The sequence below is a fragment of the Pezoporus occidentalis genome, unplaced genomic scaffold (assembly GCF_034315485.1).
Source record: "Pezoporus occidentalis ecotype Australia unplaced genomic scaffold, CSIRO_AGI_Poc_V1 ctg70, whole genome shotgun sequence".
Lineage (NCBI taxonomy): Eukaryota > Metazoa > Chordata > Aves > Psittaciformes > Psittacidae > Pezoporus > Pezoporus occidentalis.
Window position 1 is genome coordinate 911,529 of NW_026916053.1, and position 24,730 is coordinate 936,258.

The 24,730-nt window shown below is 38.6% G+C and overlaps 1 protein-coding gene across 10 annotated transcripts in view; it reads left to right on the forward strand.

Moving 5' to 3' along the window:
- SULF2 (sulfatase 2) overlaps window positions 1–24,730 on the forward strand; it is a 148,088-nt gene that overhangs the window by 79,692 nt on the left and 43,666 nt on the right. For 8 of the 10 annotated variants that reach the window (XM_062642376.1, XM_062642382.1, XM_062642381.1 and 5 more), the window contains exons 2-4: window positions 4,123–4,304; window positions 5,991–6,237; window positions 11,692–11,931. In XM_062642376.1, coding sequence (XP_062498360.1) covers window positions 6,063–6,237; window positions 11,692–11,931 — 415 coding nt within the window. In that variant the 5' untranslated portion in view covers window positions 4,123–4,304; window positions 5,991–6,062. Of the gene's footprint in view, window positions 1–26; window positions 116–4,122; window positions 4,305–4,428; window positions 4,452–5,990; window positions 6,238–11,691; window positions 11,932–24,730 lie in introns of those variants that run through there. The other 2 variants (XM_062642378.1, XM_062642380.1) reach the window with 2 other exon arrangements.

Consider the following 24,730-nt stretch of genomic DNA (forward strand, 5'->3'; position numbering starts at 1 on the left):
GTCCGCGCAGTGAGCGCTAGAGCGAGCGGCGGGAGCCCGGAGCGGCGAGCTTGGGCCGAGGGGCTGATGCAGCAAGCAGGCAGCGAGTGGATCTGGCCGCGCTCCTGCTGCATAGGTAACGGGCGGGGCTGGAAGTTGAGCGAGGTGTGATGAGAAAGACGGCTTGGGGCTGTGAGACGGGTGAGAGTTGTCGGGTACCGTCGGCATCGCTGCGGCCCCGGGCACCCCTGTCTGGTGCGGCCGGAGTCCCCCGGCCCGCCCGGTCCTAAGGCTGCTGCCTGCTGCGGGGCGAGAGGTTCTGTCCGGTCGGTAATGGGTACACCGCGGGAGGACCGGGGTATGGCCCCGGATGCGGGTGCTGGCGGGGCCTCTGCCCGCCGCCCTCTTACTGATGCATCCCCGTGCTCGGTGAGGCAGCCTGTGTGGAAAAAGAGTTTCCAAAGGCAACTGATGCCCTGGCACTTAGCTTCTCATTGAGCAAATAACCCGTGTGTGTCCGGGTGATGTGGGCACTGACTGTATGTGCTTGCGTATGTATATGCATAGCATGGTTGGGTTGTTTTTTTCCTGTATGCGGCTACAAATAATTTTGTCTACTTGGTAGGGTGTATTTGTGCACTGGTAACTGTTCTCGCCTACTTTTTCTATCTTAAAGCACTTACATTCATTCCCTTCTGGTATTTTCACAAGTGAAAGTCTGTTGTTATTACTGTACTTAATACAAGGTAACATAATTATCTTTAAAGGCAGAGATTGTCTATCTTTATGATTTGTAAGTAAGTGGAGATAATAAGTATAATAGGGAAATAATTCCTAATCTCTTCCCAGTTATTGGATTATCATTTCTTGTGGTGCAGAAAAGTGTGGTTTATTGTTGTGGATTTGGGGGATCCACATAGCAGTTTAACCTGTCTGAGGAGTGTGTGTACTGGGAAGCTTTAATGATAATATGCAAGGAGTGAACAGAAAGAATACTGTGGTTTTGTGGAAAGTATATTGTACTGTTTAAAACACCTTTAAAAATATCAAATGCTGTAGAAACTTGTAAGTAAGTTATTATTCCATTTTATTTAAAATAAAGTTGTAGAATAGGGAAGAGATTCTGTAATGCAAGTAAGCTCCCTGGTGATAAATATTTAGCTTTGGTGTAGAGTTCACTAGCATAAGGAAAGCGAGTCAGAAGAACACATCTGAATAGTAATTTAGTGCTGTAGCAAGTCCTGGAAGCTCTGTTCTGGAGCTTCCAAATAGCTACGAAAGACTGTAGATATTTGCAAATAAAAACAGTTTAGCTGTAGTTTGTATTGGTAAATCAGCATGACTGTAATATTTGAGAGGCACGGTTAGCCCTGGGGATTTGATTTTGTCCATTCTCTTCAATTTTTTTACTTTCTTGGGGGAAAACCTCCCGAAGTATAAAGCTATAAGAAAACACAGTATGTTGTTAGATTACAGCAGTAATGTTGATAGCAGGATTCCCTAGAGAGCCTTGTTTGATTGCAAACAAGATTCTTCCTAGTCCACATATACAAATATGTTTATCTTTTATGAGCAACAATATAATGCTTTCAAATGATCAGTGAAAAAGGACTTCTCATAACCAGACATGGATGTGTAGAAGCAACTCAAGAGTTAAAAGAACAGCAGCACTGCTGAATCCATTTAACTGGCAAAGTGGTTTTAATTGGGTTGGTTGCTAGGGAATGGCTCCAGCACCATGTCTTTCAATAAATTCAAACATTGGACAAACGGCACACCTAATGCTTATACGATACACCTGGTAGTGGCTCCAGTCCTATTTAGAGCAGGTGTGTGTTGCTTCTTGCTCATCAGTTTTCCCTTCCTGTGCAGTTCCAGCATGTGGCTTATATGCTGCTGCCCTGCTCTGCGGTGGCTGCTGGGTGAGTTGAACTTGCCCTCATGGTTCGGTACCAGTGCTTTGCAGTAGATTTGTTTGAAAAAATAATCAGTTAATAGAAGTAGGATTAGAAACAGCTCTCTAGAGGTAACCTCAAAGTGGGATTAATTAATTTATTATTTGGTACAGGAATTGATTTGTTACGTGTTTGTTCCCTTTCTGCTCCAGGAAGAGTCAGGTGTTACTCTTGATTACATTGGAATAACTTAATTATTTGACCTCAGTGAAGTTGCAGTGTGCTCGTGCATGGGACAGTTGTGCTTGGACAGGCATTAAAGATTGGGAATGCCAGTGTGTACTGTACTGTCTGTTACTAGTGTTGCACACAGTACCTCCTATACCTGTGCCAAGTAGTACAGATCAATAGCATGTTAAAAATGTCATCTGGGGTAGAACTGACACTGGTCATCCCTGTGTATCCTGCTTCTGGTGCTATAGAACTAGCATTCGAGGGCAGTATTAAAAATAAGTCTTTCCTTGGTGCAAATGCTACTTGGGAACGGAGTTTGGCTCCTTTCTTTTATAAATAGAATAAATGTACTGAAGTCTGGCTTTATTTCTTCAACGTTTATAATGAGACTTAGTGTAATGTTCTGTGTTGCCACACAGGAGAATTAAGTTTGGCTTTATTCTCATTCCCCATTCTAGCAGGAGTTATGAAGAAAAAGAGGCAGCTGTATCTAATTCAGGCTATGGAGGGAGTCAGGGACTTGTTAAACTCCACCGTAAATCCTAGAAAATAAGAGATGCAGACTTTGTCTAAAGCAGCCTGCTAGAAGGTTGCATAGGCTTAATCAAGCTGAGTTAGGTGCCCCAGCTGAAGAACATAAATTACTGATAGCATTTACTTAAATACAAACCAGGAGTGAGTAGGCTTGTCAAGTTCATATGTGTAATCTGGGAGAAAATAAGAGGCATACCTAATTCTCATGGGAGCCACTCCAGATTAAGCATCTTTAATATTGGAGGATGGCCTGCAGAGGCATAGAAAGCAGTAGACCATCTGTACCACTCAGATCAAAATGCATCATTGGAGAGGGTGCTATATGAAATGTGAAGGCAGATTGGGGCACTGCTATGGAACTCTTCTGGTTTTATCTATGAGTTGCAGCTTAAACTTGTTGACAGAAATGGAGAAAGAACTGTGATAGAGACTTTGTCATACTTCTCCCCTGAAGTTCACTGAAGACTAGGGGTTAAAAAAAATCAATCTATATTTGACCACTGGCAATCCAGGCGAGAGCCTCTTCTGTTGCTATTCTAAGAACTGTTTAAAGCTGGCTTTTAGATTTTATTGCATATATGCTGTTAGTTGTGGCATGTCTGTTTTATGAATGCATACTTCAAGAAACAGGTTATTTTCTAAAATTGCTTTAATTTTCTTACCTAGTTATTGGTATGAGTTTTGCACATAATTACATACTTCGAGTTGGTTCCCAGCAGTACTTACGCTGATAATAATAGGAACATAACACATCAGAGTAGTTGAAAAATCTTCATCGAGGAGGGGGGTGAGAAAGAGATAACAGGTTCAGGAGAAGTTGCCTGTTGTACTTGACAGGAAATTCTCTTCTCCACTGGCAGTATCCTCTCAGAGATAACTCTTTTAAACCATAAAGATGTAAATATGGATAAAATAGCTGTGGAAGAGCAGTTTATGCGCATCCCCAAATGCGTTGGGTATTTTATAGGTAGAGAAGCAGCTTTCTGAGCTGGGGACAACTTCTGTTTTTAGTGACAATGGAGGGAGGGACGGGCAATAAACTGTGAGGAAAAGACAGGCAAAGGGAGAGAGGCAATGAGGTCATGAGGTTACTGCCATGCATTTATTTAAAAGAAGTGAGAAAAATGCAAGGAAGGCTGTCAGATGCACAATACAGTGAATGTAGTTATGGGCAGATACAAGAATGGGAGGCCTTAAATGCTGCAAGGAAAGTCAGCAAATGCTAGTATTCCAAGAAGCTATTGGCTAGTGTAGAGCAGAAAAACCCACACTAGCTTTTAGAACTTCAGGAAAAGGTTTGTGTGTAATGAAAACATATGTTGTCACTTTATTTTATTGGGTTTTTTTAACAGAAGTACATGTGGAGTAATTGCTGAAAAGCAGAAGTCATTTCTCTACCCTCTCTCCCCAAAAGCTGGTGTCCAGGAATATGTGCTTGCTAAACTAACTTTTTTTTTTCCCCCCTTTCCTTTTGAAACAGATCCAGGTTTGCCTTTCAAGCTGCTTTTGACTACTCCGGACAGTAGCAACACATTGAGTCTGACATGATTCTTCCCAGTTGTGCTGCTGCAGATGGAATTCTGAGTACAAGGAATGAAAACTGATAGGACTTGTCGGTGTTCCTTCTGGTACAGCCTGGCATATCTCTGAGCAGCCACAGAGGTACTAAAGCTCTGGCTGTAAACTTAGGCATCTGGACTTTTCTCTTTCTCTATCCATTGGAACAAGTGCTAGGATATTTAAAATCAATGTTCAGTTTCTATGAAAAAAGTTGATTTCACCTGCCTGTGAAACTCGCTGGAGAGACTAGTAAGGAATAAGGATTTTTTGTTTCCTTAAAACCATCTTAGTGTATGTTTTTGGAAAACAGCCTTAATAAATATTGCATCATGCTATAGCTACATATCTGTTGACTTACATGAAAATTCAATATGCATTTGTTAAATAAGCATAGAAGCAGAGTACAATTTTTCAGACCAGTGGTTTTGCTATTGCATGAGAACTTCCTTAATCAAAGTTTATCTCAAAGAACAGACGCTGGCAGAGATCAAGTAATAATGTGGCAATGAAATAATTTGCTGGAAGAAAAAGTGTTTTCCCAAGTGGCTTTAGGGGCAGGGTGGCCAATGTATTTCCTTGGGTTGAATGCTCTGTGCTGGGTTCTTTCTAGTCAGGCATTTCTGGTCTTTACAAAAAGCAGATACTCTCCCTTGTGTTATTTTTAATTGATTTTTTTTTTTTTCAATGCATTACAAGAGATTGTTGGCACCAGTCCAGGAAAAGGCAGGCAGCAAGCAGGGAATTCGTCAAAAACTGACTCATTGATCGCTGGATCTGATGAAATAATTAGTACTTGATATTTTCAATACAGCTTCATACTGTTGTTTTGACTTCCAAAAGCAAGAGAAAATCCCTTCATACCAGAGGAGCATTAAGCAAAACAATGATTTTCAAAATTCTTCAGCACACCTATGTATTTTTTGGCCTCTCAGTGTAAGAATTGTGAGGGATTTTTAATTGGCTCATCAACAGGAGCAGTACCAGTTAGATGCGCTCTGTTCTGCAACAGAGCATTGGTGCATTGTGTTTTATGATGGAGAGAAGTCACAGGAGCTGCAAAAGCTTTGGTGCTTCCATTCCCAAACATTTTCAGTAATGGACCTTCAAATGTGCTCATTAATAATAATGATATTTAAAAAAGAATAAATCTTGGAAACCATCAGAAATGCTGAAGGGATATCGCACGAACATCAAAGCTATACTAGACTTCAAACAGCATTGTACCATAGTTCCAAGTTCTGGGCAGCTCTGCTCTGTAATGAAATTTGTAAGATAAATCAGTGTATAACAAGTTGTCTTCCTGAGGGTCCTCCATGAATTTGCAAATGTGTTGTTAATTCGGTGAATTTTGCCATAGTCCTGGCAATAAGGAGAGACGTGTTTGGGTTTTTTCTCCAACATCTGTGTTTTTGATACAGTAAACAAAAATGTCACCTCGAAACATCCCAGAACTTTAAGGAAGCGGGTTGCCTTTTGCATGTATCAAAGCAAAAGTAAGGGTTTGATACCCTGCTAAATCCTTGAACTTGCTGCCAAATTTGAGCACTGGGTGAAGCTTTGTTGCTGATGTTGGTAACAGTTCATGAGCTGTGAATTTTCAAGTTTCAGCTTCTAGCTGGCACTATAGGAAAAGGTTCAATTGTTTTGTTTGTGGTTTGCTTTTTTTTCGTTAGGAGTTAGGTTATTTCAAGTATATTGGGTTTTACTACTTTGGAGAGAAACTTGCTGTCCCTTGGGGGGCAGGGAGGTCAAGGTATAAATAAACACTTGTTTCCTTCTCCCTTATAGGAGACCTGCAAACAAAGAAGAAATAGAAGCCATTAACCTACCTTGTTCAGAGAGAACACTAAATCAGCCAATATGGCACAGCACTGTATTGTCCTTGGATTATTCATGGTGACTGTTTTATCACTGCTGGATGGAAGTTCAGCTTTCCTGTTAAATCAGCGTCTGAAGGGAAGATTTCAAAGAGACCGTAGAAACATCCGCCCAAACATCATCCTTGTTCTTACTGATGATCAGGATGTAGAACTTGGTAAGACCCCGACATAAAGAGAATTTATATATGGCACTGCTTTGCCTTGAATCTAGATTCTTCTGTTCAGAATAATTATTTTTTATCAGTGTGAAAAATGACAGGAAGAGCAAGTAACAAAAGTTTAAACCTGCCTTTGTGTAGAAAATACTTTCCATCCACATGCAATTTAAGGAAGCAAAAGTTAGTCTCAAGTTAAAATGCTAAACTTCCTGTTTCTGTGGAAATACGAGACTCCTGCCTATCTGTCTTCATCAGACAGCTAAACTATGCTTCTGGCGATTGCAGGTTTAACCTGGGAAGCTACATGCCAAAGCAGTAGATTTAAATTCATAACTGATTATTGCACCATGTAATTACCCATATTTTTGTGTGTAATTGCAGATGTTCATTACACACACAATTTTAATTTTAATTACTTAAATGTTACCTAGAATAGTCGTACTGTTCTTGGTATTGTCCATTTAGATGTGTAGTTAATTACTGACCAAGATCACTTAGTAAGACCTTTTCATACTGTGTTACTCAATGCTATGTTAATTGTTGAAGAAAGGAGATGAAGATTAAACATGTGCTTTGCTTAATTATTTGGAATAACAAATTAATGACAGAGGCTGGGTTTGTTACCTGAATAAGCTTATATTTATTAAATGTTGTCTGTAGTTAGAAGTGATTAACACAAACCAGTTTACATTAATAATTTTGCATTAGAAATATGCTTTTAAGTGGGTATAAAGTGTGGATCATCTGAAAGATGAGAGCTTCTGTATGTGTGGTCTGGTGAGGTTTTTGACAGTTGAGAAAAACTGGAAAACAGACCTCACAGAAGAAATGGAACACAATAGTAAAATTAACCAGTTTGTATAATTTACACACTTCCTCATCTGGTTGGGAAGTTAATCACAGCAATGTGGCAATATTCCTGCAGATGCTTTCCTTTTATCAGTATTGTTGCATGTCTGCAGGATTGTAGATGTCACGTTCTTCTCAAAGGTGGTGAGGAAGCCTTCTATGACACTAACCCCACTAAATACAAGTGTAATTCCTATTAGTAGGATCAGAAAATTAGTTGTTGTTGTCATTGTCACTTTTCTAATGGGTATTTGGATCACAAAGAAAGCAGCTTCAATAATGCATATCCAAAAGAACTTAACTGCATTATCTTGCAGGCTTAGAAGGTGGTCCTAAAAAATTTATCATCTTCCATTTTATGCTAGCCTGCTTGTTTCTGATGCAATTGTCTAAGTCCTTTGGGCAGTATAGTTTCTCTTCTCTGATAATCTGATGCTTTCCAATTTCAAGCATAATGGGCATGTGTCCACACAAATTAGGATCTAACTAAGGAAAATCCATTTGATGAAGCTGAGATTTGATATTTGTCATTTGCTACTAATGGCTCTGGGAGACCCAGTATTTATTTGAATTAATTTTTATTCTTGTCTCTTGTCTGGAGGGTTGTCCAGGTTAATCATAATTGCCATTTGTGGGGATTGTGGTTAATGCACTTAAGAAAGATGGGAATAAAATGTGAATAATGAACAAAAGCTAAGGAAAACTTGGAAGCTGTGAAGCTGTTGCAAAAAAAGCTGTGCATAACTAAGATTTCATCTGCTTCTAAAAATATTCTGTAACTGATGGGTGTTCAAGCTTTCATTGTTCTTGTGTGACTGACTTTTGAGGCAAAAGGGAAGCCAACACGATCTCAAGTGCTCTTAACAGCCTTTCCTTTATTCAATTTAAGATATATTTAATAGAGTACCAATAGCAGGTGGAGTTTACCAGAATGTCTTTCTTTCAGGAAAGGAATGCAACTTTTTGTTACTGCTTTTTTGAATTTTTACTACTGTTAACCACAAGTTTTACTTGGGAAACCAAACCTCAGCCTTGTGTTGAAAAAGGAAAAGATTTATGAAGGGCTGATGAAAAGGATGCAGAATTTCCAGGTCAAAGGGGAACAAATGTAAATTGTAATATATACAAATGGAGGAAGATAAATGAGAACACAGAGAACTCCTGAAACACACACTCAGTTGACTGTCTAATCAAGGGAGTTGTATTGACAAGCAGAATGTAAAGAAGAGGAATATACTGACGAGGAGAAAGAATTAATTAAAAACAAAGACTTTTCTTTCCCCCTTTAGAGCCATTTAAGTCCAAGTTAGTATAATGCTGATGTCCCCTGTGTGATGGACTCAGCACCTCCAGTTTAATTAGGTTTGCCTGCCTTGTTTCTGTGGTTTTAACAAACCAGCTTATTTCATTATCTCATAGTTCAAGAAAGGTTTGGTTATTTGGAAAGTATTTCAGCCATGTTAGAAAATCTGAGTGAGAGGTAGTTTGTATGTTCCTACAGCTTCCTCTGGAAAACTATATAAGTGGCATGGAAGATGATGTTTCTTAGTTATCATGTGCAGAATGAAGCCTTAGAGCTTCAATTTAAATAGGAGAATAAAAAAGAGGAAATGAAGATGTGAAAAGGGTATCTAATGACGTTCAGATAAGATTAGAAAAAATAGAAGGCTTTATGGGACAGTTAATTAACATTCTGGGGTTCAGTTAACTTATCTGCATATGGATAGCAAATCTTAAATTGTGCTTCAGAGTAGACCAAGTCACTTGGGACTTAATACATGTCCTTCAGCAGTTGGAGTTCCTAAGACTTACGTAAATTACGACCTCTGACAGCAAACACAACTATTGAGAAAGTTAGTATTTTCTCGTAGACAACTGGTATATTTTCTCCATTAGTATTAGTCAAAATATCAGCCTTATCCCTAAAGTGATCCCTCCCAGTGTGGAGACACACTGAGAAAAGTTATGGATACCACACAAGTGTCAAGTGGAATTTCCACCTTGGTTTTGCCTCACTTTACGTGAGCAGCTTCAATGCACCACATTGATTAAACTTTCCTATTTTCACAGTAGTCCAATGGATATTTTTTTAAATAGCTTAGAAATTTTGCATGTAACTACTGAATAATTTTTATTTATCATCAGTGGGTTTAGGTAACAGAACATTTTCTGAATTAAATATTGACACTTCAAAGCATGACTTCTCTTGGAATATCCACTAATGAAACCCCAGAAGGTTTTCCATATCAAGAGGTGATTTGATGAGGTTCCAGTTGGTGATTAACACATAACTAATCTTCTGACATAGATGATTTTCTACTTTTTCTCACAATTCTGTGTTTGTATCAGAAGCAAGCTGAAGAAAATAAGTTTTGGTTGGCTGGTTTAATGCTGTGTAAAATATTTAAAGCTGGCCTATTTAAGACTGTGCGAAGGAGTATGCTGGATTTTTACCTTCCACTGATCTGTCACTCTGTGTTAGTTCTCAAGCTGGGGAAGCAGATTAGATCATATGTTTTTCTATTAAAGACTGTTGATATATAGGGCCTTGTCATTACAGCAGTTTTATTAAAGGAGGTTACTGTCCCCAAGGGGAGTCTTAACATGTACTGTTATTTATGCACAGATGCCTCTGTCATTTAAAGAGGTTGTTAAATTGTATTTTAATATTGGGATGACAAAACATTGTTATGGTCTGCCTGTTTATGCTTGGGCTAGCTCATAAGACAACGCAGAGGAAATGTCTGCAGTTTTCAGGCTTGCATAATGTATAATTGCCTGTTACAATTGTTAACTGTAGTGTTAGTGCCTTTGAGCTCTAACACTTATCCCACAGTTACGGAAACAAAAAAAAAATCTTGCTTTCTTAAGAAACTTCTTTTTGATATTTGACAAGTTCTGAAGGAGGAGTGCGATAACCTGCCTTGGTTCTTGTCAAAAAGTGGTATGACAGACATGGGCTGTGGCCCGAGTAAGAAAAGGATCTCAAGGGAGCTAATACCATGGCAGTTTTTAGGTGACATGACCTATAGTAGCAATTGGCCTTCCTTTATGGTGCCAGAGAGTCAGGTTTTGTACGTGGCTTGAGACTATTTTCCTTTTAGGTTTTGACTCCTGGTTATTTCAATGTGCCCTGTATCAAACCTACTTATTGTTGCAATTTCATAATGATATCTCCATCAAAAGGGCTTAGAAGAAACCTAAACCCATTATTGATAGAAGCAACACACAGTTTATGCCAGATGTTTGCAGGATGCATTGATTAAAGCTGAACTATTAATCCAACTCAACCTTAGGTAAGTTAGCTCCAACCCTGCTCCAGCATGAGCCCATACCTTCATCTTTATGTTGTCCATTGGCTTGCCCAGTTCATAACATGAAGGGAGGGTTGATGATGGAAAGGTTTACTCTCCTTTTCAGGGTCATGCTGAGGACAAGTACCATTGTAAGTTCTTTGTAAAATGGAAATTCTTCACAGATCAAGTATAACTCTGTTGCAGTTTTAACTGTCAGGCACTGATAGGTGAGGGAAACGAAATGTCTCTTTTATTTCTGATCCTTGGTGTTTCTGCATGTAGGAAGAGCTCTGATATGGATCCAGATCTTGCTAGGTGGATGTCTATAGTAAAGATAAGTCTTTGTCTAAAGTCTTGTCTTAAATAGGAAACAGAACAGGCATTTGGCAGCAGTATGGCTTTTAGTAATTGTTGGCAAAAAGACTTTTGCTCCTGTTACCCCAATTCATCCAAGCCCCTGCCAGTTAAACTTGCTTGCTTGTTTTTAGTTGATGGTAATAAACTACAGGGTGTTATCTGTCCCAAGCTGTCATCTAAAAATACGATTCTGCAGAACCAAGACTAAGAAAAGTTGGAGAGTTTTAGATAACACTGTTATCAAAATGGATCAAGTGGATAGATAGAGCTCAGTGAGCTGTTATGGAAATTATTATGACGGGTTTACTTTGGTTCAGTGAAGGCTGCATAAATCAATACCTGCTAATACCTCACATTAGGAAAAAGAACATTTTATTTAGAGAGCAGCTCAGTCCCTGCTTGAGCAGGCTGTTGGATAAATAATCTTCCAACCGCAGTGGTTCTGTGATTACAACCTGCAGCTTTTTGCAGAAAATTGGCACAAAATGTGGTGCATCAGGTATCTTCTGAAACCAAGGCATAAATAATGCTTGAGCATGAAAACCTTGGTCAGGGTTGCTGCACAAAGTGAATTTCACCCTCAGGCCACATTGTCTTAGCCTCATTCCTGCTGTTTCTTGCTTTCAGCCACTGGAACAGTACTAATGGCTCAAAAACGGTTGCACAGGTAGTGCAGAGAGTTATTGTGGTAACTCTTGAGCTTAGAGTGAGAGAAATTAAGCATTGTTATCTATGTCAACACGTTTGAGTCAAATCTTAAGACTTCAGTATTTGGTCCTTCTTAAAACAAGAGAACTTCTCTACAGGAGGGACAATAATCTTTTTGGATTTGGGTTTGCTATGAAGTTACAGTGCCCTTACTACATGTGCTTTGTTCTGATCTCTGATGTAACATGTGAGCTCTTAGTTCTTGTGACTGAAATAATTCTGAGATGGTTTGTTATTCCAGGGTCTATGCAAGTAATGAATAAAACAAGGCGGATCATGGAACATGGAGGTGCTCATTTCATCAATGCCTTTGTTACAACACCCATGTGCTGCCCATCTCGTTCCTCTATTCTTACCGGGAAGTACGTTCACAACCACAACACTTACACTAACAATGAGAACTGCTCTTCTCCATCCTGGCAGGCCCAGCATGAAATACGTACGTTTGCAGTGTACCTCAACAACACAGGATACAGGACAGGTAAGATCAAGGCTGGCTCCATCTGAAAACTTCCTTAGACTAATTAGTACAGAGGCTAATGTGTATAGTATTTTAGTTTGCTCTCCTAATGGACTGCAGCAGTGCAGCGTGCCAAGGCTTCCGTCTTGCATGTAGGTTTAGCTTCCTTGTACTTTTACTTGAGGAAATGAAAATGCAAACAAACAAAAAAATCCCCCCAAAACACAAAACCAAAGACTTCCCAGAAGCTGGGAAGGATAAAATAATGTGCATGCTTGAACCAAAGGTAGTATGCCCTGCAATTACCTGAAGTGCACAGAGCAGACAAGAAAGATACTATGGAAAGAAATTAGTGATTTAAATTTGTCATAAACAGGACATATTAATCAAACTAAGAATACAAGAGAAGGGCCTCTTCATTCTGGACTTTGGGGTAGAGCTGTCAGCTGGATTGGTTTCTCTAGACAATTTGTTCCCAGGAAGTTGTTGAGGATAATGACTGAGGAGTAATGGGCAAGATCAGATGTATGCCTGAGAAACAAATGATCCCCTTTGCATGCAGTGCTTCTTAGGAGCAAATGTCCTTATTTCAGAAAATATATAGTGTGTTTCACACCTATTTTGTTCATGCATTCTCCAGAAATGAGATTTGGGTCCTTGCCTATTACAGTGGTTTTGTCACTATTCTTGCTAATGCCCTTTTTCATGATAAGAGGGAGGCATAAACCTGGTTTTAGTTGAGTTATTTATAGTATATGCACCATAATATTATAGGATAGTTGTGTTTGATACTATACGGATTTCTTTTTTCTTTGTATATCTGCTATTTGAGGTTTCCAGAAACTGGCATAAATCCTGAATAACAACTGTAACAAGGTTACTATTTTCTTTCTAACTATTCACGTGAGTTTTACGTTATTGCCGCAAAGCCTTGGTCTTAAAATAAATAGGTAATTTCCTTGTTTTGTTTATCTAAAATAAAAACATGAATTAATCTGGGAAGAAATAAATAGGGGGAAGTGCACATACCTTCTTAATTGGTTGCTGTTTCCCTCCATTTATCATTCCTGGCACTGATACCAGTGATCATATGAATACCACACCAAGGTTAATGGCTTATTCTTCACAGATTATTTGTTCTGTGTTTGCTGATGTTTGTTTGTTGTAATAATTTTTACATTTAGTGACTATATTTCAAGCACCTGCTATTTCTACCAATGTGCATAGCTATTGCAAGTGTCCTGGTATTTGTATGTCTTAAATTCTTACATTAACTTAATGCTTAAATTTAGACCCAAGATCGTCGTGAATCTGTATTATACTTTCAGCCTTAATTTTTTCTCTCTTAATTTGCAAACTAAATGTATTAGAAGACATGGTAATAGTACTTTTACAAGTACAAAGCAGTCTTCAGGTGTAAATGAGATCCTCATTCATGTAGTTAAATGTGACATGTTATTATACAAACTTAAATGGTAATTGCCATCATTGGAGGCGGGTGTTCATTTCTGATCTACAGTTAGTCTTGAGTTATCCACTCTGAAGCAGTAAGAAGGTATTGGTTTACCTTTCTTGCTTTTTCTTCCCCAAAGATCTGATCAGATTTACCTGCTTCAGAAACAGTGGGAAATTGGACTTGAGAACCTTGTTCTCTCACTTTCAAAAGTAGCATACTGAGGAGAGCATTTGGGAGATGATGAATATAGTTTCTCTCAAGTGGGGAGTGCTCTTTGAACATGACTGCAGTGAACAAAGGAAGATCTGGAAAGCACAAGAGATCATTTGTAATTTTTTATTATTATTATTATTGAGTTCCATGGTTTGTGCTGCAAACAGTTTAAATTCTTGATTCTCCCTCCCCCACCTTTTTTTTTTTTTTTTTTTTAAGAAGGAGAAGAAAAGCCTGGAGCCATGAGGAATAAAGCCTTTTCAGGCTTGCTTTTATATTGAAGTTCACAACCTTGGAGTGAGAAAGCTATTGCTTTGGAAAGGAGTTGGGTTTTTTCCTTAATTCAGAAGCCAGGCCTTCTCCCCATGTGTCTCTCTTTTTTGTTTAAACTTGAAGGAAGAAGTTGTGCTGTTCTACTGCACTTAACCTTCCCTGTGTTTTTTCTCCTTGCCGCTTGTTTCACATCTCCTTGTGCTCTGCTCTAGTCCTTGTGATCTCCCTGTGTGGTGTTCTCTTACAAAAGGTGATTCTGCTTGGAACTGTTCTTTCTGCATTGTAGTGTTTCCCTGTGGCATCTGCGGAGGCTGGATCTCTGCAGACTTCTGCTGCTCCTGACATCTCTGGGGAATGTGCTAGTGTTAGGCAGGCAGGAGGGAGCAGTGTGGGGTATGTTTCTCTTCTGTTACAAGTGAAAAGTATAAGAGGAGATGGAAAAGGTGTGACTTTCTTGTAGTTGCTTTTCAGTTTCAGCTTTTGTTGCTTGTTTAATGTTTTTTAAATTTGGCACTTAAAAAAGTTTCACCAACTTTGTTAGGCACCAGACTTGGCAGAATAGAGATGGAAATGAGAGGCTGAGCTCAAGGGAAGTTCTTTATTTGCCTATAACAGCCAGGGTTTTGACCATCATGCATAAGGCTTACTGTCACTTTATGTGGCTTGGTTAAAATAAATAGCATGACAAGGCAAAGAATGGGTTTTCCTTCCATAGTGAAAGCCACTGAGGCAGTAGGTACTGCAAACATTAACCTATCCTCACAGTCTAAGAAATGCCAATGTCCTGAGCAGCAACTTGAATCTGTGTCCTTTTCACGTGCCCTCTTCATGCAGACAACATGTTCCCAATGTCAGTATATTAAAGCAATCGGTCTGATTTTTAAAGAGCTTCTCACATCATTGTCCTATTGCATATTGTGGGAAATTAGGCAAGGAGGACAATTTATGTAAACAAACCAAGTCAATTGATGAATTCATCTTTAGAAAAGTCAGTGTAAGCAACATCTGAATCAACACTAACTTAAATTAATGGATGCTAGCACTTCAGCTTGGAGCAGGAGATGATTAGAATGGAAAAGAAACAAAGAGATCTGTGGCAAACATTTCTGAGTGACAGGGAATTTCTCTGCCAAAGGTTCTTGTGTAAACATTTATGGAAAAAAAAAGTTCTGTTTTCTATGAGCATACCCATCTCTTTCTGTGAGGCTGCTTTTAAAATGCATGATGCATTGTTGCATGCTTGGGTCCTGAAGCAACAAATACCAAGATGTTTTATTGGAATACAGATTTAAACTTTCCCTTAGACATTACTTAATGAGAAAAGCTTTTCTTTTTCATTTGCCTGGCTGGCTCAATGACTAGGTCTTAAAATTGGTGACTGATTCCAGAATATTTTGTCAGCCTTATCTGCAGTCAGGAAATGAAAAAACATGTTTATCTTATTAAATTCAACAGAATTAGGGATGGTGGGCCAAATTCAGCCTGGCAGAAGGACACTCTTGCTTCACTGAATCTTCTGAGAGGGTTCTGTTAATTTATATTTGTGCTTAATAACGTGGCTGAGTATGCCGCAAATGCAGTATATGTTTCAGCAGACTTTCTAGCCTTGTTTCTGTGGAGCAGTACCTATAGTACAGCTAACCCTATTCACTTAAATAAACCCATTAGCAGAGGAAAAAGTGGCTACTTGTAGGGTAATATGTCAGTATCTCGCTCTAAGTCCATACTTGAACAAAGAATTAATAAATGCTTTTTTGCACCAGTCATGTATTTTGAACCTAAAGAAAAGTCATTGTAGGAGGTTCATCTCTGCCATTGTAAAAAAAAATGTTCTTGGGAATAAAAGTAAGAATCATTCCTAGCCCTTTCATAGGGCTTTACAATAATTAACTAATGAATTCATTAAAATTCAGTGACAATCTTCCGTTTCCTTCCATTAATATTAGACTGAGAAGATACAGTGGCTGACTGCATTCAAATAATTATTTTTCCACTTCGCTGTCTCAGCCTTTGACATTTTAAAGTGATTTTACCGTTAAATCGTAAGAAAGAGGAGAAAGGCTATTGGCAAATGTTTATTAAAGGAGGAATGAACCTGAAAAATGTGTGATCAGATTTTAATATCTAGATACATGCAAGGAGAAAAACCCTCAAATTATCAGTTCCTTGCTGTAGAATTTGCTGTCTTCACAATAGTTGGCTGTTGCTGGTTTTTATTACAGAAATACTTGAAAACTTAACTGAAGTTGATCTCTGTGTATAACTGCTTGGTAGGGAATCACTGGTGACCTAAGCAGTCAAAGGGTAGATGGAAATGGAGATGCAATAGTGAAGTACTTTCTAAAAGGTCACATGCAGGTGAAGATCAACATGAAAAGATGCAGGTTGTGATTCACAGTCCAGTGCCCACTCTGCCTTGCTGTGCTTCACTGTCATGGTACATGTGTATAAAGAAAACTGATTATCCAGGTCAGAGTAACATCCTCTATGCATGACAAAGAGCACCTGCAGCTGATGAAGAACTGAAGGCCATTTTAAAAAATAATAACCAAGTGATTTATGATTCAGACTTAGTTTTTAGCACTGATTTGCAAGATCAGGAGCAGAAGTGTTATGATCCTCATCTCCAAGACAGCCAGGTGACTTTTCAAAACTGGTTATCAGGTTTCTGAATTATTTATCTGGAAGGTAAATGAGTTTCTTTGAATCTTTTGCTCTTTTTATGGAAATGTTATTTTAGCAAGATCTGTCCATTTATACCTGTTAGTTTGAGAACATTTGACTTGAAAATGGCCTAAAAGAAAGATTGGGCATAGCAGCTGTATTGTGAGCTGTTGCTGCAACAGGAAACCAAGGATCTGTGCTGGAAAGGACACAAGATGAAGCCTGATGTATAGCCCAAAGCCACTGACTTTGTCCATGTTACTGCTTCTGCTGGGCTTGGCCCATGGCAGTGAATTATTGAGCTGGAATATCCTGCAAATATTCTGGAGATTGGCATTTTCAAAGAAAAGTCAGCTCTGGATTTCCTGTCATATATGTGTTAAAGAGTTTCTTTTTTTCCCAACGCTAATATCAGTTCTAAACTATAAATTGGTTTCAAGTCAAACATGAATGTATCTTTTCCCTCTGTTTCCCTGAGTTGAGTTCTAAGCATAAGTAATTTCACTTTAAACATACTATAATGCATGATAACTTAAAATGAGAGCACATTAAGTAGAGCTGTGTTCTCCTGAGGATTATGCGGACATGGTAGAAGTGAAACATACTTGTACAGCTACTTTTTCATTACCTGTTTTCTCCATGTTAGCTTTATGTTGCTTAGTGCACACATTTTAACTATCCTGAAGAGAGGAATATATACACTTCTGTGAGTAACTTGCTGAGTAAAATCCACAAGATGGCCTGTAGTCCGGTATTACTTTCCCAGGAGTCGGAGACCAAGGCATCCACAACTACAGAGTTCAGATGTCTGTGGCTCCCTTATTTCCAGTCATATTTTGTTTCCTTCTTACCCTCTCTTTTATTTCTTCCTCTAAATCTGTTTTCAACATAAAATATTGTAGGTTGTGCAAAGTACCTCATATTTTTCTTCCCCCCTACTATAATGTACTCTTCTGATAGGATGCCCATTTTACCACTTGAAGTGTAATGGCTTTATCATACTGATTTATCATTTCAAGCAAGAAGTTATTCATAGCTTGATATTTCTTCAGAAATAGCATTATCATTTCATAGCATTCAAAACAGCTAAAGGCTGAACCAAATACTTGCACATACATGATAAATGTTTTTAAAGTCTTTATTAGTGTAGATCTTTTAGGATGGCAGAACTTAACAAAATAAAGGAACATATTGGCTTACTAAGTTTTTCATCAGGCAGTGCTATTTTTGTTCAGTATTAGGTAGCTTATCAGCCAGAAATGAGAAGAAATTCCCTCCTTCTCAATCCAATTTAAGATCTCTAGCTAGCAGTTTAAGTTCTTCTATTACCTTCTTGCATTCTTTTTTCTTTTATTTTCTAGAATGCTGGGGTTTGGTTTTATTTTGTTGTTTTGTTGGTTTTTTTGTTGGTTTTTTTTTTCTGAAGTCTTTCAAAATAATCTAATTTTAGTAATGTGATTTATTGAATGCATTTTTCTTAAGTTCTTTTTCCTATACGTACAAAGGTGTGAGTGTTCTACATGGCCCACACAGATCATGGTGGATAACACCATGGTTAGATACTTGCCCTGTACAGCAGTGATACACAATGTAGTGGGCACTGCAAAAGCTTAGTGATGTGGAAGTTCAAAGATAGAACAATGAGCGGTGTGCCATCTTTTAATAAAGTGCATAAGAGAACAGTGATGATGGCAAAGACTTGCCAGTGCCTACGGCATAGACTTTGCAGATGGATTCTAATTCCAGTTTCTGGAAGTTGAATTCCAATTGCTTTGAACTGGAACACCTCCATGTCTTCTTGTATGTTTCATTACTATGAGTACTGCCCTGAGACTTTTGTCTCATCTTCCAAGTTAGAGATCGTAGCACTTCTTGGCCTTGTGTACATGTTACACATGGGAAGACTGTATGTTTTTGAGATAGATGCATTTCAGGACTGTAAAATGTGACTGGTTATTTGAAGTGTCATGTATGTCAAAAGTAAAAGGTAAATGTACAGGCAATAAACTTCTTTAGAACCTAAATTTCTTCTCTTTCAATCAATATCTTTTTGAAAGGAATTCTGTGGTTGTATTGAACCAGGTTTGGACTTCTCTCTTAGTTGGGTTCAGTAAGATGTAGTTGTTTTTATTTATGAACTAATGCTTTAAGTAGTGTTCCTCCAAGTTTATTGCTATGTGGAAAAACCCAGCTTGTTAAAATACAGCAAATATTTTTTCTTCACAGCATATCTTGGTACTTCCCTAAAAGCTTGGTAATTGGGTTTTCTTCAAATCCTAGAGACAAAATGGCTCTAAATGAATTTCTTTTGGAGTTGGCCCAAGTAGCGTGGTGTAGACTTTGGTATTTCAGTAAAGATTCAACGTTAAGCTAGATGAGCTTTTGCTTAGACTGTTATTAAAAAATAGGTCTGACAATCCACCGTTGGGGAGGTTTGGGGGTTTTATGTGTGGAGGAGGAAATGTTGATGTGAAGAGAGGATAAATCTAAAGGTTAAGATTCTTCTGTGACTGTGATATGTAAAATGGGGGGTGATACCCTTAGTAAATTTTTAATAAAATACTTTGTGTTGCAATTTTGATGTTGGGAAGTGATTTATGGAAAATCTGAATGGTCAGGATTGGCCACCAAGGCGTATGAGCAGGCGGACTGGTGACAGTGCCCTGTGCTGTGAAGGAGTGCTCTAAACCACACAGCCAGACCTGCTTTCTCGTGTGCTGCCTAGCACAGGAAATCATACTGCTGCAACACAGTAAGTCATCTTGTCCTGAATTGTGATAAAGATTGATGATAGGAAGATTGCTATTTCTAGATGTTACTCCTTTAACTTTTAAAAGGTGTGTGTGTGTGAGAGGGCTGTTCAGAATGGTATTTATGCCTTACAATTCGAGTTGTGTTTGAACTTTTGTAGGCTGTGCCATAGACATTAGTGAAGGCAGCTTGGCCCTAGTCCTTCTGGGAATTTCTTCACCTGAGAAGGACAAGCAAGACTTGGCTCCCCCTCAGCATTCTTCAGTTTGATTCCTTGTTGACCATTTCAAAATATTTGGTTTGAGCCCTTTTGTTTTATTTGGCTTCATCTGTTCCCTTTCAGCCAATTCCCCTGATTCATTAAATAGATCTTGGCACTGATCCTTGGACACAACTGAGGAATGTGCAATGCAAATTCAGGAAGAGGGAACAAAGGTGTCATAAAGATTACTGTGCATTGCCTTTGTCCTACTAGATATCAAACTAGTCCCCTGGCATAACAAGAAAGCCTGTAGGCTATTCTAACTGCAGTGGATACCAGCCACTGTACAACATGGTTTTTACAGCTATTATGCTTCAGGAATTGTAATGATAATTTTTATTCCAGTTACAGAGAAGAGCTGTGCATGTAAAGGCTCTTGCCTTTAGTAACACTCTTTTTATGTCCCTGTGATGGTGGCTGGAGCATATGATCTTTAAGAAAATTTTGTGCTATCAGTGTATTATAGGTTAGAGAAAAATTGGGCCATCATGTGCAATAGACTAAAAATATGTGTGTGTGTGTACACCTGTACTTCTCTCCTTAGTCTAGCTGGTTCAGTATTTCAATGAATTTGTCATTTCAAGGACTGTTGCAGACATAAAAAGGAAAAGAAATAAAGAAGTCTTCCTTAGCACTCTGGAACTGGTGCTAAGCAAGAGCAAAATGTGGTCTTAAACCCTGCTTTTCCTCCTTTAAAATACTCTAAAATCCAGGAACTCACTGTTTTGAGCAATCCATTAGATTTATAGCAGTTACTGTGATATTAATACTATTACTGTATCTTCAAATCTCTGCAGTAGTGTTGTATTTGCAGTTGTCACTAAAGGTGCCAGTTGGGACCGTTTTGTTCAGGTGAATTCAGCACTTAGGAGTTACAGATTTTTGGAAAATCTGGTCAGTTACGTTGATTCCTGATAAGAACTGATCTGTCCTGAAAAGTATTTTCCATGGGACCTAATTTAATATTATAGGATTTTATCTCAGAACGTTCATACTTCTGCTTGAAATCCATAAATTTCACTGGGTTTGGTGTATTGTACAGTTTGAGCATATTTGGCCATGATGTGAGAGCAAAGCTGAATTGACCTTTGGGCTTACTGCTTGTTACATGCATACTTAGTCATTCTGAGAGTGCTTTCTCATCAGCTTTCCTCTGATTGTCTCTTAGAGGACAAAAACTACTGAAAGTGATTTTTGTTAGGTATACAACAGGAAGAAGATCTGAAATTACCCCTTTCCCCAGTCCAGAATTAAGGGATTGCTCAAATGTAGCTAATTGTTCAACTTTGAGCTGGAAACAACTGCTGTCAGATACAGAAGTGAAAGATTTTAGAGGGGTAGACAAATCCCTATGAGCAGCTAAGGCTCACAGCTCAAAACCTAAGTTAATACCTGGAAAGTTGGCTGTTAAAATATGTCAGAAAAACTGCTTTAAATACATCTTTCAAGTACTTAATGCACAACATTCTCTTTTAAATGTAGAGGGTTAATAGCTTAAAAGGTGAGTTTAACTTCACAGTCATGGTGGTAAGTGCGATGTAATGGAGTGCTAATAGGCGGATGTAGCTACATAGCATGAAGGATATGAAGACTCCAGGAGGAGCAATGTGTGGTGTAAATACTGAATGTACTGTCTGGGAGCAACAAAAAGCTAAATTTTACTTCCAGCTTAAGGATTTATTATGAGACCATGAATTTTTATAAATACATTCCAAAATTCTCAAATCCAGGAATCACATATATTCAACTGAAGATGGGCTTCATAAGTCACTGGGTCCATCATGGGATCACCAGCTAATTCGGGCTGGAAGGGACCTCGGGAGGTCTCTTTTCCACTGCCTGCTCAAAGCCTGTCCCAGGCCATGTTGCTGAGAGCTTGATCCAGTCTAGTCTTGAGAAACACCAAGGATTGGAATTGACAGTGTTTCTGAGCAACCTGTTTCACTCTTCAACTCTTCTTTGTGAAACAGCTTTTATTTACATCCGGGCCAAACCTCGCTTGTTTCAGTCTGTGCTGGCTCTTTCTTCTCCTTCCATCATGCACCACCATGAGGAGCTGGCTTTGTCCTGTCAGTAATAGCCCCACAGATGAAAAGGTTCTTAGGTCCCCTTGAAGCCTGGCTAGTGTTGTTGCACAGAGTATATTTTCTTAGTGCATGACCTGCTTTGGCTTTATGTGTAGCAAGAGCTCTATCTTTCACTGCTTCCCAACAGAACATAACATGGCACTGTCAGAAAGCTATTACCAGTACTCCTCTCATACATTCCTTTATTGATTTCCTTCTCACTTTACTTAAAATTAGCATAAATACTATGATCATACAGTTAAGCAGGTTATTAGGGGAATGGATAAGTGGTCTTGGCCAGTAGTCTATCAGATGACTATGGTCAGAATCAGAGCTGCCAAATCAAGGAAGCAATGAAAGACTGAAAATCTGTGTCTGAATCTGGTCTGGCAGCTTTACACTGGTGAGCCTCTGACTTCCACTGCATTCCTAGTTTTAGAAGTGAAAAAGATCTGTTATGTCCAACTCCCAGTGTTGGGCAGTCCATGTGGAATAGAGGGATGAATGATCTCCTAAATCATTTTATTGATGCATCCTGAATTATCTTAGTTTTCAGTTTAATGCAGGTTTTGTGAATGTCCTTTGTGGATGCATTTTAGTAGTGTTAATTATTTTTAGATAAGTAGGAGGAAAAGATTTTGTGTTTTTAAAAAAGAAGGAAAAAAAAATCCAACAAATTTGTGGAGTCTGGTAGATGATTGTCCTGGGACATAGTTGCCAGCTGGGGTTAAACTGCACAATGATGTAGGTAGATGGTAGATCTGGCTTGAACGTTTCCAGTGCTGGTAAATGATGCCTTGGTGTCCATTCTAATTGTGCTTTTACACTCCATTTGACGGTATGCAAGGTCTGCTTTTTAAGCAATGAGCTGTGGCCTTGATATGTCTACGGCTGTGTTGTATTCAGAGCAGGCCTTTGTATTAATTGGTAGCACTGGGAAAATTCTTTTGTGTGCAATTTTATTTCCTTACAGGAAGAGTTCAAAAAAGAAAACCTCTTGTAAAAATTCCACTCTGTACCAAAGAATTTTCCAGGTGCTTATCATCCAAGGGTGAGACTGAGCAAAGAGCCTTAGAAGGTTACGAACCCCCGCGGAAGTGGTAACAGTGTACAAAGGACTCAATTCTTGCATATCCTGTTTTATGTAGTCTTGGGACAAACTACATTGTATAGTGTTGAAAGCAAAGGAAAATCACATTCTTAATGCATTTATTAAAACCAGCCATTTGGATGTTGTTTAATGATCATTGCTTAGACTGGAGATAGGAACATGGCTGAGCATATCAAACAGCAGCCTCTTTGAATGCTTATTAATGCCATCTTGGTGTGGTTTGAAATTGGATGTACCAGAGGCATGTGTATGCTAGCGAGCAGCTGTCTCTGGTGGTGAACTAATCTGTTGAGGGGAGGAAAAGTGTGTGTGAGCAAACCTTTACAATCCAAAATCAAGATCTTTCGCCAGCATCAAGAGAGCTTTTTTGTAACCAATATTTTGTACTGAGAGGAGTGACATTTAAAAAATTGTGAATAACAAGCCTTTAAATGGCTGAGAAGGAGGGAGGAAAGGAAGGAATGTGAAATGGAAGATTGGAAACAGCAGAGAAAATTATTTAAAGCACTTGAACATCCATACAAGGTTATAAAGACATCCTGAATGTACAATGGGGGGGATGCAAAAGGTGTGGGAAGGAACTTCCACCAGACTTTATTGCCTCTGCAGAAAAACAATGAAGTAATTCTCTACAGAATGCCTCTTTCCTGATTTCTTCAGCTGGCTCAGCCAGAGGTTTTAGGAACAGATTAGTTCCCGTGAGCAGAAATGCCAAATACATCTCTGTTTGGATGTAATATGTTGAATGGAGGACAAAAGACTTTGGACAGCCTTGTGCATCCCTGCTACTTTAGGCAGTGGGCAGTGCTTCAGTCCTGTGTTCTTTGTTACTAGGACATGAAAAAAATATGCATCTGTATTGGCTTAATACCCTGCTTAAGTTGCCTCTCAGTCTTTAAATAAGTTGTTCATGTATAAATACAGTCCCTGAGTAACATGATAGTTTTCATCCATAGTGGGGTCGACTTTGCTTTGTTCTTTGCTGCCAGCTTACTTTGTTTCGCTGTTGTAAACTACCTCACGAGGTCTTCATTAACCAAGCAAACTCTTCTCAGCAGCATGCTTATCAGTCACTTAACCTTTTTGTAAGTGGCTGGTGTGAAAAATAGCGTAACACCTTATCTGCTTTTGCAAAATATTTTGAAAGCCCAGTGTAATTTTAAGGAATTTATTAATTGTGTAGCAATATATGTGCTCTCCTCATCTGTGATGTAGATTTTAATTTTGTCAACACTTATCTCTTTCAAACACTTTAAAAGATCTCAAACATTCACTTTCACACTGTGTCTGTCTTTGGACAGATATTCAGCCTACTACAAATAGATGTAAATCCATTGACTTCAGTGAGGCTGACTGAAAACCTGTCTTACTCTAACCACACTATTGCTCCTTTCATTTATTTAAGTACAAGAAGGTACAGTATCAGGCACTATAGGCTGTGTGCTTAAAAGAAAAAGTCATTAAGAATCTGGAAAATGTGAATTTGTACTCAATTCTTGTAGATTATGAAGTGAGGTTTAGTCTAAGAGCCAAATCTTAGATAGTCTGTTATCCTTACGGATTCACAGGCAGTTGCTGATACATGGCCACTGTGAGATCCTGCAGACACTGTATACCTGTGGTTTAAAAGTATTTGTCTTGACAACTGGAACAAGTGTAAAGATCTTTGTGCTAGTCACTATGGCAATGCTAACTTGTATTGCCTGACCATTCAAAAATCAAGATGGGAGCTCTGATCATGGAAAGTCAGGTGCTGATTTGCAGTGCAGTCTGCAGACCCAAGAGCAAAATTTTGCCTTTAAGCTTTAAAAAAAACCTAACTAGACAAATGGGAGTCTTCCAGTATAATTTATCCTGTAGCTGCCTAGTGATGATATATAAACTTAATACTAAAAAATATGTTCCTTCATTTAATTTTTAACTGCAGTGGTGTGAAAGCATCGTTGGGTACATCGTGTGCTTTAGAGGGTTTGTGTTCTTCTCATAGAAATCTAATGCTTTTCATTTTCCTTAACCATTTGTGT